General features: G+C 43.8%; 1 protein-coding gene across 2 annotated transcripts in view; it reads left to right on the top strand.

The window, feature by feature from the left end:
* Nucleotides 1-14,987, top strand: part of NUP188 (nucleoporin 188) — a 94,177-nt gene that overhangs the window by 52,658 nt on the left and 26,532 nt on the right. For both annotated transcript variants that reach the window (XM_014589955.2, XM_027774003.1), the window contains exons 13-20: nucleotides 1,469-1,534; nucleotides 3,646-3,765; nucleotides 4,352-4,478; nucleotides 10,301-10,453; nucleotides 10,894-11,020; nucleotides 11,278-11,365; nucleotides 11,460-11,536; nucleotides 14,143-14,257. In XM_014589955.2, coding sequence (XP_014445441.2) covers nucleotides 1,469-1,534; nucleotides 3,646-3,765; nucleotides 4,352-4,478; nucleotides 10,301-10,453; nucleotides 10,894-11,020; nucleotides 11,278-11,365; nucleotides 11,460-11,536; nucleotides 14,143-14,257 — 873 coding nt within the window. The remainder of the gene's footprint in view (nucleotides 1-1,468; nucleotides 1,535-3,645; nucleotides 3,766-4,351; nucleotides 4,479-10,300; nucleotides 10,454-10,893; nucleotides 11,021-11,277; nucleotides 11,366-11,459; nucleotides 11,537-14,142; nucleotides 14,258-14,987) is intronic.

Below are 14,987 nucleotides of genomic sequence, written 5' to 3'. Positions count from 1 at the left end.
CGCATTCCGTTCTCCTCCATTCTCCTTTTGGGATCTTGGGCACGCATGCACACGCGCCCGGCCTGAGTTTTAAGCCACCGGGTCCGGAACACAAACCACAGTCGACTACGTGGGAGTTCAGCGACATAGCCATTACGCTAACTGCTGGTTCCCAATATTTTTGAGAAAATATTTACATATCAGCTATTCAAAACTGTTGAAAAGCAAACACCTAGCACACAATTCACACACGAACCGTCCCAGCTCAGCCCTGCCTATCAAGTATTCTGTGGTGTAACATCTGCTAGTAAAGATTGGTCTCTTTTTCTTCTTTTAAAGTCTTCCTCAAGTAACCCTCTGGTTTTGGCTACTCTTTTGCAGTCTCTACTGATTACAATACTGGGCTGGAAAAGTGCAGGTTATTTTGTGGTATGAATTCTTTCATATGACTTTTTTTTTTTTTTTTGAGAGATTTTTTCTATAGGGCACGTGCACTCACCAGAAAGACACAGAGAGACAGAAAGCAAGAAATCACTCCACAGGGGGGATAGCCATGCCACAGTCCCTCTTCCATTCTCCTCTCGGGATCCTGGGCATGCATGCACATGTACCCGGCATGAGTTTAAGCCACTGGGTCCAGGACTCGAACTGGGGTCAGCTAAATGGGAGTCCAGCGACATAGCCATTGCCCAAACTGCTGGTCCCCTTTCATATGATTTCTATAATCCTCTGTGTCAGGCACAACTATTTATGATGCCAGGCAGTCTTTCCAAGAGCTTCTTTTGGTTTTCTTGAGATCTACCTTGCTTACGTAGCTTTCAGGTTATATCTTCAGATATGACATTTCAGTCAAAGCCCTGTCAGTAACAAGTATTTCTAATTTCTGATTCAAGGCAACAGCTATTATTGAACTTACGCAGATAACCCTTCTGCCACAAAATAAGAATACTCAAAAATATTTTCCAGTTCCAGAGGGGTCAGGAAGGGAGAAAAGTTTGTTTCAGTTTTAAAAAACAAAAAGCAAATTACTGAACTTATCAATAGCCCAGAAGAAAGCAAAATCCTTAAATCTAGAAAATAAAGCATAGTAAAAAAATCAGTAATGTTCTAGTCAAAAGTCATGAATTTTTATTTTATCAGTTCAGTCTCAAGTAATTAATCTCTCTTCTGTTGAATTTGCAGTGTTACTGTGGTCAGACCTTTCCATTTACATCCTTTCTTTAGTTGTTCTGGGGTTGGGGTCTGGAAGATGGGGTTTAGAGCAGAGCTTCAGTGGCCTTGGTCCTTGAACATGGCAGGACACACTTCAGATACAAAATCGCTGGCTGAGTTTTTCTCAAGTCTCACCCCTAATCTTTTTAAACCTAGATTCTTTCTGATACACTGTATGAAGATGTCTATTAGTGTTTTTATTTCAACAGAAGACAGTTAAAAAAAGGTAGACTGATTCAATCAGGAAAAAGTTAACTCTTCTTTCCTCTCTCAACAGGATGTAATTGACACAGCCTGCGAAGTCCTGGCAGACCCATCTCTTCCAGAACTCTTCTGGGGAACAGTAAGTATGTCAGAGGGAGACATGCTGTGATACTCTCTAGAGCAGGAGAATTTATTGAGTACTTCCTTTGTGATATATTTTATACTAAGCATTGATTTGTATTTTCTTATCTAGTTTACCTAAAAATGTATTAAGTAGATACCAATTTTACCATTTTGTATGTGATGAGAAGTGATACTTAGAGGGACCAGCAGTTAGCATAATGGCTATGTCTCTGGACTCCCATGTAGTCGACTGCGGTTTGAATCCCGGATCCGGTGGCTTAAACCCACACTGGGTGTGTGCGCATGTGTGCCCAAGATCCCGAGAAGAGAATGGAGGAGAAGGGATTGCGACGTGGCCATCCCCCCCGGGGGGTGATTTCTCGCTTTCTGTCTCTCTGTCTCTCTCTGTCTGTCTGGTAAGTGCATGTGCCCTATAGCAAAAACCTCTCCCCCAAAAAAGAAAAAGTGATACTTAGGGGATTTGTTCAGGGTGACACAAGAGATAGCCAGGACCCAGGGCCAGCAGGTGGTGTGGCAGTTAAAGGACTCCCACATGGCTGAGGTTCGAGTCCTGGACCTGGTGGCTTGCTTTCTCATTTTTCCTCTCCCTCTTTCTCTGATCAAGCTGGAAAATAGTAATAATAAACAACTAAAGTTAAATAATTCATTTAATGAGAGAGAAAGAGAGAGAGATAGCCAGGACCTAGTTCTGACTGGAGTCTGTAGATCATTGACCAGTATGTTATATTAATATATCCTTCCTACTAAGTCTTTTTACACATTGACAGTCTCTGAGGTACAAGTTGTTTTGCAACTCTCGAAAGTTCCATTAGGGTTTTGTAACTTTGTCTTAGGAGTTGTCAGCATATTTTAACTGATGAGAGAGAGAGTTTGGCCTTGAATAAAATAATTTCTAATCAATACTTAGCATGGACAGTAGCCTCAGACGTCAAGGTCCAGGGCTGGCAGGTGGCCTGTTCTTTAAAGGCGCTGGATTCCCTCCCTCACGGCCAGCTGTGGTTCGAGTCCTGGACCTGGCAGCTTGCTTTCTCACTTTCCCTTTCTTTCTCTCTGGTCAAGTTAAGAAATAATAATAAATGGAGTTAAATAAGTAAATAAATAGTTATTTAAACGTAACTCTCAAGGTCCAACTGAATAAATCTGTTTTCCCTTATACCGAATCTGACTGATCTGTGTCTTATCCTCTTTCCTGAGACGTGATCCAGTCTTAGAGCCACGGTGTTCTTGTGAAAAGCTGGTGTGAGACAGTATTTAGACTGAGGATCTGGTTTTTTGTTTCTATTTAGAGGTTTTTGCCACAGGGTGCATATACTGACTGGAGAGTGAGACAGTGAGAGGGAAAGCAAATCACCCCCCTGAGGGATAGCTACACTGTAATGTGGGATCTTGGGCATGCATGCACACGTGCCCAGTATGATTTTTTTTTCAATTTGGAGAGGCTTTTGCTATAGCGCGCGTGTGCTCGCCATACAGACAGAGCCAAAGAGACAGAAAGCAAGAAATCACCCCCCAGGGGGGACGGCCACGCCGCAATCCCTTCTCCTTCATTCTCCTCTCGGGATCTTGGGCACGCACACACACGCGCCCGACGTGAGTTTTAAGCCACTGGGTCCAGGGCACAAACCGTGGTTGGTTACATGGGAGTCCAGTGACATAGCCATTTACGTTAACTGCTGGTCTCCCCAGCATGATTTTCAAGCCACTGTGTCTAAGACTTGAACTTCTATTGGCCAAGTGGGAGTCCAGTGACCACTATGCCATCTGCTGGTCCCTAGACTGAAGATCTGTTGCTCGCATGCAGTGGCTAACTGCAGATGTTGCTGGCTAGTGTACCTTCAGTGGGAATATGGAATGCAAAGGTGAATAGTGTTTCTTTCTCTAGAGAGGATGGCTGGGAAGAGGTCCCTAAAAAGACCAATCTCTTTTCAGGTCCTAAGTCAGTTGTTTGATAACATTTTTCATTGGGTATATGAACATCTAAATTATTAGGGAAGGATATCTTTCTGAAGGGAAGGGTTAATTCTAGATTTTGTTGTGATGACTGGGCAGAGATTTACTCACTGGTGGATAATATGAAGATTAATGACTTCTCTCCTTCCACTATAGGAGCCAACTTCTGGTCTTGGGATCATTCTGGACAGTGTATGTGGAATGTTTCCACATCTCCTTTCCCCACTCCTACAATTGCTCCAAGCCCTCGTATCAGGGAAGTCCACTGCTAAAAAGGTAATTTGTTCAGTCAGACGTCTAAAAAGAAAGGGAGTTATTTTTTGAAGCCTTCATTAAGAATCCTGTTTGCTTGGGTAGCGAAAAAAAAAAACAAAGAATCCTGTTTGCTTTCCTATTTGAAATTCCACTGCCATGATAAGAGTTCATCTAAAATTGAATGATAGGTATGCCAGAGATAATGCTTCACTTCTATCAAGTTACGTTAAAGCCTTTTTTATTTATTAACTGATTTTATATATACTGTGGAAGTAAGACTATAATGTTCTTTAGTACTTCGTTAGAGTAATAAATAGAAAAGTAAATAACTGATAACCAGCTGGTTTATAGTACATGTCATTTGAGTATTAAAAACCATTCTGTGCAGGAGAGAACTATCTGTGAAGTGAGATGAAACTTGAGTCGGGTGCTCAGATTGGTACAGATTTGGCATGGAGGGTAGCTGGCAATTCCCGGAAGAGTCATGGTTAGTGGGCTGTGAGAAGGTTCTGAGTCACTTAACTATAAAGCAGGAGAGCAGATATGGGACTGCCTTGCAAGGCCCGTAGGTGAACGTGTGATTGACTTGCTTTCTCCCTGTTGGCAGGTATACAGTTTCTTGGACAAGATGTCTTTCTACAATGAACTTTATAAACACAAGCCCCATGATGTGATCTCACATGAAGATGGAACTCTCTGGCGGAGACAAACACCTAAACTCCTTTATCCTCTTGGTAAGAAAGAGATCCTTGGTGTGTAGCTCCTTTCATGACAGCCTCTGTTTAGACCTCAGCATTACTGTTTTAGTTCTTTCGTGTGAGTTGTTTTTAAAGCATTTCCTTCTCATTGATAGTTTCTCTCTCTTAAAATTCGCCAGAGAGCTCACGAACTCAGTAGCAAGACAGAGAGAGAGAGAGAGATGAGGAAGAGGAAGAGAACGCCTCCCAATGGGATATGGTCGTGTTGCAGTTCCTTTTCCTCATTGATAGTTTAGAGGGTTGGGACCAGCAGTTGGCATAATGGCTATGTCGCTGGACTCCCATGTAGTCGACGGCAGTTTGAGTCCCAGACCCAGTGGCTTACTGGGCGCTTTGTGTGTGTGTGCCTGGGATCCCGAGAGGAGAGTAGAGGAGGAGGGATTGTGGTGTGGCCATCCCCCCTAGGGGATGATTTCTCACTTTCTTTCTGTCTCTCTGGCAAGCACACTCACCCTATAGCAAAACCTCTCCAAAAAAAAATTTACTAGAGGGCATATGCACTCATTAGAGAGAGAGGGAGACATAGAAGAGGGAGTGGAAGAAAGCACCCCTCACTGGGACATGGTCACACCACAATTCCTTCCTTTTTCTCTATCCTGTTGGGATCTTGGGCATGTATGCACACATGCCCAATGTGTTTTTCAAGCCACTGGGGCCATGATCCAAACCATGCATTTAGCTGTGTGGAGTCCTTCTGCCTTAATCACCAGGTTATGGAACCAGTTCAGTTTTTCTTTGCTCTTTCTTTCTTTTCTTTTCTTTCTTTTTTTTTTTTTTGCTATAGAGGGTGGGGGCCCACCAGAGAGGAAAAAAGGGAAATCACCCCCCCCGGGGGGGGGATATGGCCATGCCACAATCCCTTCTCCTCTTGCAATCTTGGGCATGCATGCACATGTGCCTGGATTTTCTAGCTGCTGGATCCAGGACTTGTACTGTGCTGTCAGCCATGTGGGTTCCGGTGCTTTAGCCTCCACACTATCTGCTGATCCTTGGTTTTTCTTTCTTAATTAACTTTCTCATGTCATTTGATTGTTCGATTACAAAAGTAATGCATGTTCATTTGGCAAGGTAAGCAGTGCAGAGGTATATTTTTTAAAGTCAGTCTTCAGTCCTGTTTCTATCAGATAATCAATTATGAGTCTGGTCTATGTCCTTTCACATATTTCTATACACTGTCACAAACTCATTCTATAAGTTGATGTATTGCAGATGGCTCTGACTCATTTTTTTAAGTAACTATGTAATTCTTGCCAATGTTTCATAATTTTTTGTCTTTCTTTTGAGAAGAACATTTAGCCCATCAGGATTTTGTCACTACAAATATAATACTGCTTTGGGCATATAATATTGATATACTGATGTTATTTTTAGTTGATAGACTTGTCAAAGTGGGATTGTTGGGTAAAAGATGTACGTGATAAAAATTCTGAATAGACACTCATCAACAGATAATGAATAAACAAAATGTGGTATATACATATAGTGGAATGTTACTTATCCTTAAAAGAAATTCCAATACACGGGACCAGCAGTTAGCATAATTGCTATGTTGCTGGACTCCCATGTAGTTGACCGCGGTTCACGTCCCGGACCTGGTGGCTTAAAACACACGCCGGGCACGTGTGCGTGCATGCCCAAGATCCCGAGAGGAGAACGGAGGAGAAGGGATTGTGGCGTGTCCATCCTCCTTGGGGAGTGATTTCTCGCTTTCTGTTTCTCTGTCTGTCTCTGTCTGTCTGGCGAGCACGCGCCCTATAGCAAAAATCTCTCAAAAAAAAAAAAAAAGGAAAGAAATTCCAATACATAGATGAGCTTTAAAGACAGTACATTTATGTTAGAGAAACCAGTCACGGAGTTGGGGGTGGGGGAGTTTTCCTGCTTCAGCGCTGAGGCAGAAACTCCATGTCCACTTACTCGGGCTTTTCTTGACTGTCTCAGAAATTCCTGGTTGTCATGGCTTTGGCTGAGTTAAGCATGGCCTGTCAATTATTTTGAATAATGTCCTTTACTGGTAGGGCAAGGATGAGAGAAAAGTGGGTCAGGTGGAGAGTGGAATTTGATTGAATTAACCTGCCAGGACTTCAGGAACTCACACAAAAGAAACCCACAACTCAACTTGGCATATCTTTAAAAAACCATTTGTTGAAGGCCGCTGACAGACGCTAGTGCCTCAGAAACCATTGGTCACTCTCAGAGCTTTCATGGAACAAAACTGTTTTCCAAAAAGCATAAAAGGAAGGACAGAACAGTAAGAAAGATGCATGGCCACACTAGAAGTGAGATGAATATCAACATTAACCAGCATCTCTGTCTGCTGCATTGACTGTAAAACTCCTTCACAGCAGGCGGACATTAGGTCAGAATGACTAACCTTTTGCTATGTGTTGCTAATGAGGAATATCACAGCAGATTTCATCCCTTTTAAGAGATATTATAGTGGCCTTCTATGGTCATTTCTTCTGGGGGTAATTAGGTGATACCTAATTTGATAAGATTGCCTAACATTTGATCAGTGGAGGCTTGTCAAGTATACAAAAACAGGAATAGGAAAGTCCTCTAGGTAAAAACTATGTCAAAAAAGAACCACTCTCATGGGGCCAGCAGGTGGCATGGCGGTTAAGGCGGCTGGACTCCCATGTGTCTATGGTTCGAGTCTCGGACCTGGCAGCTTGCTTTCTCACTTTTCTTCTCTCTCTGGTCAACTTCAAAAAAATCAAATAAAACAATGACAGTGAATAAAATTGAATAAAATACTTCTTGAAAAAAAAAAAAAAGAACCACTCTCTAAACCCTCTTATTTTTACTTTAGCCTGTTTTTCACCCACTTGAATTAGAGTATAAAGTCTTGCCCAGGCTCAGCCTAGTAGTGCATGAGGTAGTGTACTGAGCTGTAGTACCAGAAGTTGTATGACTGGCCATGAGTTCAGATCCCTGGCCCAGTGGACCTAAACACCCTGGATGCATGCATATCTAAGAACCTGATTAGTTGAAGGGCTAGGGAAAGGGGATTGTGACATGACTATATCCTGTTAAGAGTCCTCTCTCTCTTTCCCCATTTCTCTCTCATGTGTGTGCATGTGTGCTCTCTATCAGGAAAAAAATAAATAAAATTAATAGGAAAAAGAAAAAAAGCCAGTCACAAAAGGTCAAATACTTACAATTCTACTCATGAAATGTACTTAAAGTTGTCAAGTTCAGGGAACTGGCAGTTAGCGTAATGGCTATTTCGCTGGATTCCCATGTAGTCAATTGCGGTTCACGTCCCGGACCCGGTGGCTTAGAACTCACGCCAGGCGCGTGTGCGTGCGTGCCCAAGATCCCGAGAGGAGAATGGAGGAGAAGGGATTGCGGCATGACCATCCGCCCTGGGGGATGATTTCTTGCTTTCTGTCTCTATGTCTCTCTCTGTCTGGCAAGCGCACACGCCCTATAGCAAAAACCTCTCAAAAAAAAAAAAATTTGTCAAGTTCACAGAGACAGGGAATACAGTGGTGATTGTCCCAGGGGCTGGGAGATGAAGAGAATGGGGATTTCCTGGGTATTGGATAGAGTTTGAGTTCTGCAATAGGTTCTAAAGGTGGATGGTGTTGGTCACACAACAATGTGAATGTGCTTAATGCCACTAAACTATGCACATAAAATTTGTTAAAGTCGTGGTGAAGGTGCTGGATCTGACATGCCCAACTACACAGTTTGGGTCCTAGACCTGGCAGTTTGAAAAGAAACCCATCAGGCATGTGTGTGTGCATGCATGTGTGCATGCCCAGAATCCTGAGAGGAGAGTGGAGGAGAAGGAATTGTGGCCTGGACACCCACCTGGGGGATAATTTCTTACTTTGTCTCTCTCCCTCTCTATCTCTCTCTGGCAAGTGTTTATGTCCTACAGCTAAAAACTATTTTTTTAAAAAATCATTAATTGGACCAGCAGATGGCGTAATGGTCACATCACTGGACTCCAACATTTTCGACTAAGTTTGAGTCCCAGACCTGGTGGTTTGAAACTCATGTTGGGCACATGTGTGTGAATGCCCAAGTCCTGAGAGAATGGAGGAGAAGAGATTGTGGCCTGGCCATCCCCCTGGGTGGTGATTTCTCACTTTCTGTTTCTCTGTCTCTGTATCTCTGGTGAGTACATGTACCCTATAGCAAAAATCTCTTTAAAAAAATAAATAAATATGGGGCCAGCTGGTTGTGTGGTGGTTAAGGCAACCGAATCATGCATGGCTGACTACATGTTTTGGGTCTTGGATCTGGAGGCTTAGAAAACACCAGGTGTGGGACCAGTAGATGGCATAATGATTGTGTCTGGACTCCCACGTAGTCGACTGCAGTTTGAGTCCTCATGCCAGGTGTGTGTGCATGCATGCCCACGATCCTGAGAGGAGAATGGAGGAGAAGGAATTGCTGTATGGCTCTCCTCCCTGGGGGGTGATTTCTCTCTTTCTGACTCTTTGGCAAGTGCATGCACTCTACAGCAGAAAATCTCTTTAAAGAAAAAAAAAAAAAAAAAGGAAGCACCAGGAGCGTGTGTGTGCATGCCCAGAATCCTGAAAGGAGGGAGAAATGTAAAAGGGATTGTGGTGTAGCTATGCCCATGGAACATGCTTTCTCACTTTCTCTCTCTTTCTCTCTGGGTAAGTATAAGTGCCCTCTGAAAAAAATTTTTTAAACATTAAAATATAGGAACCAGCAGGTGGCGTGGTGGTTAAGGCACTGGACACTCCTACGTGGCTGACCACAGTTTGAGTCCCAGACCTGGTGCTTGCTTTCTAAGTTGCTCGCTCTCTCTCTCTCTGTGGTCAAATTAAAAGAAAAAAATAAAAAAAGAATAAATAAAATTAATTCTTAAAAAAATTAAAATAGTAAACTTTGTTATGTATGTTTTATCACAATTTTAAAAAATAAATAAAATTTTTAATAATTCCAAATTAATTTATAGAAAAAGGTGACAATTTATTTTCCTGATGGCAGTGATTAGTTACCTGGTCACTTACCATGTGGCTGATGGCAGCTCTGGTCCCCAGCACAGCAACTTAGAAATCATGCTGGGTGTGTGTGGGTGCATACCCAACAGCCTAATTAGAGAGTAGAAGAGAAGAGAGTGGCCATCCCCCTGGGGAGTGATTTATCACCTTCCCTCTTCCTGTCTCTCTCCCTGATACAAAAAATTTTAAAAAAGGAGGGGGAGGGTGTGCCAGTTACTCTCTTTTTCATACCCTAATGGTAGAGGATGCCCATGTATCTTGAAGGGTGATAAAGGACACCTGCAACAAGGCCTGGTCAGGCCAAAGACCCTGTTCCTCCAATTTTCCATCCTGTCACAGTGCTGTGTACACACACATACATGCCTGGCATGTTTTTTCAGTAACTGGGGCCAGGACTCAAACCCTGTTCAGCCATGTGATATCCAGCTTCCCTTAACCACTAGGCATGGGACTGGCTTCCCAGTTATCACTAAGCTCATGTGCCAGGTGCTCAGGTAGTAAGATCCAGAAAGAACAGCCTTGCTGTTCTGATATTAGCATCACTGCTTATCCTGTGATCTAGGCACTAATAGTCCCATAAGGTGGCCTTCCTGTAGTCTTTCGGAATGGAAAACTGATAGTCAAACATGTGGAAAGAGTCATTTCTTCAAATGGGTGAGAATTTCTTTTTCCTTAATGGAAAAAGCTGTAGGAATATTTTTTAAGAAGAGAGTCTGTAACTGTGTGCAGTTAAATATTAGTGTCTGGTACAGGAGTCACTGCTTCCTGCTTGTCCTTAGAGATTAGACTAATTTCTCTTCCTTTTTTCCTCAGGGGGTCAGACCAACCTTCGCATTCCTCAAGGCACTGTGGGCCAAGTGGTGCTGGACGATAGGGCTTACCTGGTGCGCTGGGAGTACTCCTATAGCAGTTGGACCCTGTTTACTTGTGAGGTTGAAATGCTCCTTCACGTCGTTTCAACTGCAGGTGAGGCCAGCTTTGGGAGACTTGAGTCTGGGGTGGAGATAATGCACGCGCTTGGAGGACTTGGGGGGATATACAACATTTCAAGATGAAATTTAGAACCATCAAGTTTGTAATTTGAGGGCCAGCCCACATGGCCACCTGTATGGTTTGAGTCCTAGACTAGGTGCCTAGAGAAACATGTCGGTTCTGTGTTCATGCCTATAGTCCCAAAAGGAGGGAGGAATGGAGGAAAAGGGATTGTGTGGTATGACCACCCCCCATGGGGGTGCTTTCTCACTTTCCCTCTCTGTCTTTCTCTGCCACAAGTGTACGTGCATCTGGCAAAGGAAGAAGAAAAAGGATTCTGGTCTGTCTGATTTGTTTATCTGGGTCTTAGAAATGATTCAGAGATCTTAAGGAGTTGCTTGCAGTAAGGTCACAGACTGTGTCTTTCCCCTCAGATGTGATTCAGCATTGCCAGCGGGTCAGACCCATCATTGATCTGGTCCATAAGGTCATCAGTGTAGATCTGTCTATTGCGGATTGTCTCCTGCCCATCACATCCCGCATCTACATGCTGCTGCAGCGGTGAGTCGTGGCCAACCTTCAGCTGTCTGGCAGAGCACTCAGCAGCTATTCTCGGGTTCCAGGAGTCTAGCCATACACCCATGGGTTTAAGTTCACACATTCCTCAGTGGAAAGCCCAGATGTGATACATGTCCCAGCTGAAGGCTTTCCTGTCTAATATCCCTTCCAAGTCGAAGGAGTGAGAACTGGAAAATATTTGCGATGGAACTGACTGTATCATTTGTTTTACTGAGTACAGCACACCGTTCTCCACCCAGGTTAACGGCAGTGATCTCCCCTCCTGTGGATGTTATTGCTTCTTGTGTCAATTGCTTGACCGTTTTGGCTGCCCGGAATCCAGCAAAGGTGAGATGTCAAGTCCTCCCAGCAACCAAAAAATGTAGCACCTGGTGTATACCTGAAGCTGCATAGACATTTTAACTCTTCTTTTTCTTCTCAGGTCTGGACTGATCTTCGTCACACAGGTTTCTTACCATTTGTGGTCCACCCTGTCTCTAGCATGAGTCAGATGATTAGGTAAGCAGGTGCTAGGGTGGGTCGACCATATTTCCTAGGGAGACCCAGACAACATTTCAGATCTAACCTAGCTTGATTACTGTTCCCTTCCCCCAGAATTATTTATTTAATTTTATTTATTGTTACTATTTTTTTATTCACCAGAGACAGACAGAAACAGAGAAAAAGAGAAGAAAGCAAGCCACCAGATCCAGAACTTGAACGGTGGTTGGCCTTGTGGGAATAAGTGTCTTAGCCACCACACCACCTGCTGGCCTGTAGTTTGATTACTTTTTTTTTTTCTGGAGAGGTTTTTGGTATAGTGCACGCGCACTCATCAGAAAGACAAAGCAAGGAATCACCTCCCAGGGGGGACAGCCACGCCACAATTCCTTCTCCTCCATTCTCCTCCTGGGATCTTGGGCATGCACGCACATGCACCCGGTATGAGTTTAAGCCACCAGCTCTGGGACTCAAACTGTGGTCATCTACATGGGAGTCCAGAGAGATAGCTATTACACCAGCTGCTGGTCCCTATTTTTCTTTTCTTTTCTTTTTTTTTTTTGGTGAGGTTTTTTTGCTATAGGACGTGTGCACTTACTGGAGAGACAGAGAGACAGAAAGCTAGAAATCACTCCCTGTGGGGGGGTGGCCACACCACAGTCCCTTCTCCAGTCTCCTCTTGGGATCTTGGGCATGTATGCACATGTGCCTGGCATGAGTTTTAAGCCACTGGGTATGGCACTCCAACCGTGGATGACTATGTGGGAGTCCAGTGACATAACCATTACTCTATCTGCTGGTCCCTAGTTTGATTACTTTTTTTTTTTTAATTATTTATTTATTCATTCATTTATTTTAATTTGACCAGAAAGAAACACAGAGAGAGAGCAGGGGTGGTGGGGGAGTGAGAAAGCAAGCCACCAGGTCCAGGACTCAATCGAGGTCAACCATGTGGGGTGTCCAGTCCCTTAGCCACCACACCACCTGGTCCCCACCCACTTTGATTACTTTTAAAGCAGCTTTTCTTTATTTTCCTTTCTTTCTTTCTTTCTTTTTTTTTTTTTTTAAAGATTTTTGCTATAGGATGCTTGACAGACAGAAAGCAGAAATCACTCCCCCCCCCGGGAGGCTTTGGCCACACCACCGTCCCTTCTCCTCTGCTCTCCTCTTAAGATCTTGAGCATGCATGCACATGTGCCTGGTGTGCATTTTAAGCCACCAGGTCTGGGACTCGAGTTGCAGTCAAATACGTGGGAGTCCAATGACATAACCATTATACCATCTGCTGGTCTCTTAAAGCAGCTTTTCTGTCCACTTCTCTGCACACTCCTTGCCTGTCTTGCCTCTGACCGAAGTAGGAGGGTGAGTGAGAATGTGGTAGAGGCGATGATGGGTGCAGAGTTGCTGTCCTCTCGTAGGGCGGTCCTGAGAGCCACTGTTTTATTTGTTTGCTTTGGGGTTTTTTTTGAGAGATTTTCGCAGAGATGTGTGCACTCGCCAGACAGAGATAGAGAGACAGAAAGCGAGAAATCACCCCCCAGGGGGATGGCCACGCTGCAATCCCTTCTCCTCCATTCTCCTCTTGGGATCTTGGGCACACACGCACATGCGCCTGGCATGAGTTTTAAACCACCGGATCCCGGACTCGAACCACAGTTGACTACATGGGAGGCCAGCGACATAGCCATTATGCTAACTGCTGGTCCCTAGAGCCACTGTTTGTTTTTTTTTTTTTTTGAGAGGCTTTTGCTATAGGGCGCGTGCACTCTCCAGACAGGGAGAGACAGAGAGAGAGCAAGCGAGAAGTCACCCCCCCAATGGGGATGGACACGCCACAATCCCTTCTCCATTCTCCTCTCGGGATCTTGGGCATGCACACACACGCACCTGGCGTGAGTTTAAACCACCGGATCCGGGACTCAAACCGTGGTCGACTACATGGGAGTCCAGCGACATAACCATTACGCTAACTGCTGGTCCCAGAGAGCCACTGGTTTTTAAAGTCAGAAAGAGAGACATTTCTCATCCAGCTGCAACCACTTTAGGTAGGAGTTAACTGTTTAGCCCAGTTGTGTCTAAATCCAGAGACTTGGCGTTCTATTCTTAAGCCACTGTCACTATGTACTTTTCCTTGTGTCTTTGTGCTCACCCCGTATATCAGGGTGAAGCCTCCATCTTGCTACCTGAGCATTTTCACTTTGGTGTCTCTTGTTTTTAAGATGTTCATTTGAGGGCCAACAGGTGGCGTGGTGGTTAAGGAACAGGACTTCCACATGGTCAACCATGGTTTGAGTCCCAGACCTAGTGACTTTCTCTCTCTCTCTGTCTGTCTCATTCTGGTGAGCATATGTGCTCTATAGCAAATTAAAAACAATAAATAAATAATTCCTTTTTAAAAAGTTAATTTGATTTTCATTTTAAACTTCTTGAAGTTGTACATCAATAAAACTTATGTTTACCCTGGCTATTAAATTGCCCATTTTTGATTAATTTTCTTGCAGAGCTTTCTATTTTATGCTCGATCCATCTAGGCAATAACAAGAATGCTCAGTGAAGAATACTGAGTTTATAGTTTCTTGAGATTTCCCCATCACCTTTCCTTCTACCTTTTTGTCTTTTCCCAGTGCGGAGGGAATGAATGCTGGAGGGTATGGAAACCTCTTGATGAACAGTGAACAGCCACAGGGCGAGTATGGGGTTACTATTGCCTTTCTGCGCTTGATCACGACCCTCGTCAAGGTACCATCTGGTCAGGTGTTTCTGAAATAGTTTCCCTGTCCCCTGCTGCCATGGTCAGCTTGCCTGTAGGCAGAGTAATTGTTCTGAAGTTCTGGTGGCAATAGTTTCTATTTGTTGAGGAGCTACTGTGGTCAGTACTATGTTCTGTAATAGGTACTTAGAATTCATTTACTACTCTGAAGGTTGATGAGGTAGAACTGAAGAAGCTATGTGGATGATGCAGGGACCATTGAGCTGTTTTACTGCAGCCCAGTGCAATATGTGAGTTTTATGTCATACTCCACTATAGATGGCCCCTGGCTTATGATCATTCAGTTTAGGGTTTTTTTATTTTAAAATGGTGTGAAAGTGACATGCATGACATAGAAACTACTTTGAGTGCCCATTGTGTTTTTTTACTTCAGTACACATGCGCCTGGTGTGTTTCTCAAGCTGTTGAAGCTGGGATTCATATCACACTGTTGTCTTTGTGAAACCTAGCTCCCTTAACCACTAAGGCTATGGGTCTAGACCTGATGTTTGTTCTTATTTACTGATGGCCCAGGTTTACCAAATTGCCTTTCACCAATCTCTGTTTTGAAGATACTTTTTATGAATAATTATTTATCCTATTTAACTTTTTATTTTTTAATTTGACGAGACAGAGAGAGAAAGCCCCACGGTCTGAGAATCAAGCTGTAGTTGGCCATGCGGAAGTCTAGCGCCCTCAACCACCACTCTCCCTGCTGAC

This window comes from Tupaia chinensis, unplaced genomic scaffold (genome assembly GCF_000334495.1).
Source record: "Tupaia chinensis unplaced genomic scaffold, TupChi_1.0 Scaffold000394_1, whole genome shotgun sequence".
Lineage (NCBI taxonomy): Eukaryota > Metazoa > Chordata > Mammalia > Scandentia > Tupaiidae > Tupaia > Tupaia belangeri.
The sequence above is the reverse complement of the archived record's forward strand: the minus strand, read 5'-3'. Positions and strand labels throughout refer to the sequence as shown.